A 5576-nucleotide genomic window follows, 5' to 3' on the forward strand; every position below is an offset into this window, starting at 1 on the left:
GCAGAGTTTTTAGACCCGGATGTGCCGGAGGAGGATTCCGAGGAGGAAGAAGCCCCACCTGACGTAGCCTTGGGGAATGGAGAGATAGCAGATTAGAATATTTTAGTGAACCATTTTAGTTTATTTCCGTTGTTGCTATTCCAGTAAATCCCCATTCAGTTGTTTATGTTTAATTGAGAAATCAATAAAAGTTGTTATTTCGATTACTTGTTGGCGTCAATTTATTTTCGCACAAATTATTCAATGAATTCTATCAGTTTGTGCAACAAATATCTTAGAAACTTGTACGCTTGTAGGAGATGGCCGGAAGACCTCCCCGAAACAATCGCAACCCGCGATACGCAAACGTTAACAACCGCAACAACAATGAGGAAGATCCGAATGCTGACGACAATCCACCTCCCAGAGTGGGCCTGAGCCAAGTAGATTTAATGGCTATAGCCACCATAGTGGCAACAACTATCCAGGGTTTGGGAAACCCCAATGGTAACGGTAATCAGCAGCCACAACCACCACCGGCACAGAATGGGATCAAGTATCATTATGAGTCCCTTCGTAAGAACCGTTGCCCAGTGTTCAAGGGAGACGCCGACCCTGAGAGTAGCCAGAGTTGGTTGAAAAGCGTGGAAACCCAACTGCGACTGCTAGAGATACCTGAGGCACTTAAGGTAGAGGTGATAGTGCCATTCTTGGAGAATAAGGCAAGCAAGTGGTGGGAAACCGTCTCACCTACCCTGACAGCCGCCGGAGCAATCACTTGGCAACAATTCAGAGATGTCTTTCTCAAACAGTATTTCTCAGCAGAAGTCAGACTTCAGAAATTGAGCGAGTTTGAGAACTTCTCGCAAACTCTAGACATGTCAGTGGTAGATTACACCTCCCAATTCAATGACCTTGGAACTTATGCCCCGACAATCATGGCAGATGAAGTTCTAAAGATGCACAGATACAAGAAGGGTTTGATCAGCCGTATCCAATCATCCTTAGCAGTTTACCAACCTACAAGCTTTGCTGATTTAATGGGAGTAGCGATAAGAGCTGAGACGGATATCAAGCGTTGGGAGAACGAGAACAAGAATAAGCGACCTCTTACTGGACAGTCATCTCAAGGGAAGCCACCATTCAAGAGACCGAATCAGTCCAGTGGACCCTTCAAAGGTGCTTCGTCCCACCCAACTTACCAAGAACCAAAGATGTGCCCCAAATGTAATAATCGTCATTCTGGAGAATCCCACCGACAGACGGGAGCATGTTTCAATTGTGGGAAATTAGGGCATCGAATTGCTAACTGCCCCGAGCCATTGAAGAGAAGTACCAAGCCTAATGCTGATGCTAACCTCAACAAGCCAAGGGAGAATAATCCCAACGCTCGTGTGTTTGCAATAACTCAAGAAGAAGCAGATGATGCAAACGATGTCGTGGCAGGTACCATTTTTGTCAATGAAATGCCAGCTTATGTTTTGTTTGACAGTGGTGCTACTCATTCATTTATATCTAAAAGGTTCACTAAGAAACTAAGGCTTACACCTGAATTACTAGTCGAACCATTTAGAGTAGCAACTCCTACTAGTAAGACAATCGAAACGCATAGAGTGCACCGAAAGTGTAAAATCTGTATCAATGAGCACCTATTCCAAGCAGAATTGATACAACTAAACATGGTGGAGTTCGATATCATCTTAGGAATGGACTGGTTAGCAAGAAATAATGCGATGGTAGATTGCAAGGGAAAGAATGTCAGGCTCCGAACCCCGGACAAAAAAGAAGTCGTATATCATGGCAAATCCAAGAAACGAAAATCACTTCTTTCCGCATCCCAAGCATTGAAAGCCATGAAATCTGGAGAAGATATCTATCTAGCTATGGTTAACGTAGTGAAGGAGGAGAGTGAACTTAAACCAGAGGATATCCCTATCGTGCGAGAATTCTCAGACGTCTTTCCAGAGGAACTACCAGGGACAGTCCCGATTCGTGAAATTGAGTTCGAAATCAATTTAGTGCCCGAAGCGGCACCCATCTCCAAGGCACCGTACAGAATGGCACCAGCTGAACTTAAGGAGCTAAAGGAACAACTTCAAGAATTGCTAGACAAAAAGCAGATTCGACCAAGTGCGTCTCCATGGGGAGCTCCAGTACTTTTTGTCAAGAAGAGAGATGGGAGCATGAGACTGTGCATTGACTATAAGGAATTGAATAAGATCACTATCAAGAACAAGTACCCTCTTCCGAGAATAGATGACCTGTTCGATCAGCTTAAGGGAGCCACAATATTTTTCAAATTGGATTTGAGAACGGGCTACCACCAATTGAAGGTCAGGGCTGAAGACATCCCAAAGACGGCCTTTCGGACAAGGTATGGACACTACGAATTCACGGTGATGCCTTTTGGTCTGACAAACACACCAGCAGCCTTTATGGACCTAATGAACAGAGTATTCAAGCCGTTCCTGGATCGGTTCATAGTGGTATTCATTGATGACATCTTTGTCTACTCTCCTAGAAAAGAAGATCACGAAGAGCATCTCCGCCTCACTCTACAAACCTTAAGGGAGAAAGAACTCTATGCAAAGTTCAAGAAATGCGAATTCTGGCTAAACAGTGTATCCTTTTTAGGGCATGTGATATCGGAAGCAGGAGTATCAGTGGATCCAAAGAAAGTGGAGTCAATTCTAGATTGGTCGAAACCGAGAAACTCCACAGACATTAGAAGCTTTCTTGGATTGGCAGGCTATTACAGAAAATTCGTTGAAGGATTCTCTTCCATAGCCGTACCATTAACAAGGCTTACTCAAAAGAATTCTAAATTCATTTGGGATGACAACTGCGAGAAAAGTTTTCAGACATTGAAAGAAAAGCTCGCGTCTACACCAGTGTTAGTCTTGCCCACTGAAGATAAGGATTTCACCATCTACAGTGACGCATCGAAGGAAGGGTTGGGATGTGTACTCATGCAAGAAGGAAGAGTGATTGCCTATGCATCAAGGCAGTTGAAGCCGCATGAACGGAATTACCCCACTCATGACCTCGAGCTAGCAGCAGTCGTCTTTGCTTTGAAGATATGGAGACATTATCTCTATAGCTCCAAGTGCGAAATCTTCACGGACCACCAGAGCCTCAAATACTTGTTCACCCAAAAGGAATTAAATATGAGACAAAGGCGATGGATTGAGCTGTTGAAGGATTATGACTTGACCATAAGCTACCATCCAGGTAAGGCAAACAAAGTAGCTGATGCTTTGAGTCGGAGGAATATGAGTAAGGTTACCTTAGCTGCACTCTCCACTCAACCATGTCTGCGAGAAATCGTCAAGTTGAACCAGGATCGAGACCCAGTTCTAGTAAAACTTAAGGAACAAGCTAAGGGAGCAAAGTCACAAGATACTCAGATTGACGACAAAGGAGTCCTTTGGATGAAAGGACGATTGTGCGTACCAGACATCGATGACCTTCGACAAGAAGTAATGTCAGAAGCACATAAGTCGAAATTTTCAGTCCATCCTGGCAGTACCAAGATGTACAGAGACCTGAAGAAGAATTTCTGGTGGAGTGGAATGAAAAAGGATGTTGCGATATTTGTTTCCAAATGTCTTGTGTGCCAACAGGTCAAAGCAGAGCACCAAAGACCTGGAGGACTTCTTCAACCTCTAGAGATTCCAGAGTGGAAATGGGAACATATCTCCATGGATTTTGTGGTCGGGTTACCAAAGTCTAGACAAACCCATTATGGTATCTGGGTAATCGTAGATAGACTCACAAAATCTGCGCATTTCCTACCTGTTCGAATGAACTATAATTTGGATAAGTTAGCCACATTGTACATGAATAATATCGTACGATTACATGGGGTTCCAGCCAGCATCTTGTCAGACAGAGACCCGAGGTTTGTATCTCGTTTTTGGAAGAGCTTTCAACAAGCCATGGGAACTAAGGTCACTCTCAGTACGGCCTATCATCCTCAGACCGATGGCCAAACAGAGAGGACAATTCAAACTTTAGAAGATATGCTGAGAGCATGTGCTCTAGACTTTAGTGGCAATTAGAGTGAACATTTGCCTTTGATTGAGTTTGCTTACAATAACAGTTATCACAGCAGCATCGGAGTGGCGCCGTATGAAGCTCTGTATGGGCGAAAATGTCGGTCACCACTATATTGGGATGAAGTAGGAGAAAAGGCCATCACTAGACCCGAATTAATCCAAGAAACAGTGGATAAAATCGCTATAATCAAGGAGAGACTTAAAGTGGCACAAGACCGACAGAAGAGTTGGGCTGATCCGAAAAGAAGACCGGTGGAATTCACAACGGGAGATAAAGCATACTTGAAAGTATCACCAATGAAAGGTGTGGTTCGATTCAACGAACCCGAGAAACTGAACCCTAGATATGTTGGACCTTTTGAAATTCTAGGGAAAGTGGGTACACTTGCATACAGATTGGCACTCCCACCGAGTATGTCTAGAATCCATAATGTTTTCCATGTGTCACAACTAAGAAGATATGTTTCGGATCCAAGCCACATCCTCAAAGCTGAACAACTCCTAATCGGGGGAGACTTGAATGAAGGCCTTACTTATAAGGAAGTCCCGATCAGAATTGTGGATGCCAAAGACCAAGTGCTAAGACGACGAACGATTCCATACGTCAAAGTTCAATGGTCCAATCACACCGAAAGAGAAGCCACTTGGGAACTCGAAGAGAAAATGAGAAACCATTACCCTTACCTTTTCGAAGGACAAGATAATCCAAGTTTCGAGGACGAAACTTACATTAAGGAGGGGAGAATGTGAAGACCATGCACTATGGAAGTGCACCAATTGTGGAGGAACTCATACACCCAAAATCACTCCATTTCAGCATAAATCTCGAGTGAGCACCTTGAACCAAAAAGTGGCCACATTCATCCGGGAGAGGTTAGTGCAATCACCCATTGATTAAGCCATCAGCGTCATTCGTGGAGCCATCAACGCAGCGTCATTCATGGAGCGACTTCAGAGCTTACCTTGTAGCAGATTATTCGTGCCTATAAAAAGGAAGGCTCCTCATTCGAAACTTGCACATCCAAATTCTCGAAATCCTCTCTAGCAGCACCGTATTCTCGAAGCTCTTCGCCTTCTAGTAACAAAGCTCTGCCGCAATCTCACCGTTCACGTTTACGTTTCCTTGAGCAGTCAGAATACTGTAAGTGGGCTTTTGCTATATATCTTTCTTTGTAAGTGGGCTTTTGCTATATATCTTTCTTTGTAAGTGGGTTCTTGATACTATTTTATTTGGCACACTTATTTCCTTTTAAGTGGGCATAATATGTTTCGAAAATAAATTAAACATGACTTTGAAAATTCGGTCGGCATGATATATTCATTTCCATTTGGTATTGAAATCCCTTGAATTGTTCTTTGTTCGATATCAGTTAAATATGTGAAAGCATGTTTGAATTTTTTTTGAAATGCACTGTAATGACTCGATTTAGAAATGGTAAAGGAAATTCCGAACTTTGATATACTTTGTTTAGGCCCTGATGCGGTGGGTTATAATAACCGTTCCTTTGGCCTCGCCCCTTAGAGGAGTAACATATAGGG

At 43.3% G+C, this 5576-nt stretch overlaps 1 protein-coding gene across 1 annotated transcript; it reads left to right on the plus strand.

The window, feature by feature from the left end:
* The first annotated feature begins 299 nt into the window (after positions 1–299).
* LOC142505851 (uncharacterized) lies at positions 300–4787 on the plus strand. Its single transcript, XM_075618978.1, has 4 exons — positions 300–2132; positions 2199–2942; positions 3180–3424; positions 4082–4787. The coding sequence occupies exons 1-4, from the start codon at positions 300–302 to the stop codon at positions 4785–4787; spliced, it is 3528 nt and encodes a 1175-aa protein (XP_075475093.1).
* Positions 4788–5576: the final 789 nt, after the last annotated feature.

Source organism: Primulina tabacum, chromosome 1 (genome assembly GCF_025594145.1).
Source record: "Primulina tabacum isolate GXHZ01 chromosome 1, ASM2559414v2, whole genome shotgun sequence".
Taxonomy (NCBI): domain Eukaryota; kingdom Viridiplantae; phylum Streptophyta; class Magnoliopsida; order Lamiales; family Gesneriaceae; genus Primulina; species Primulina tabacum.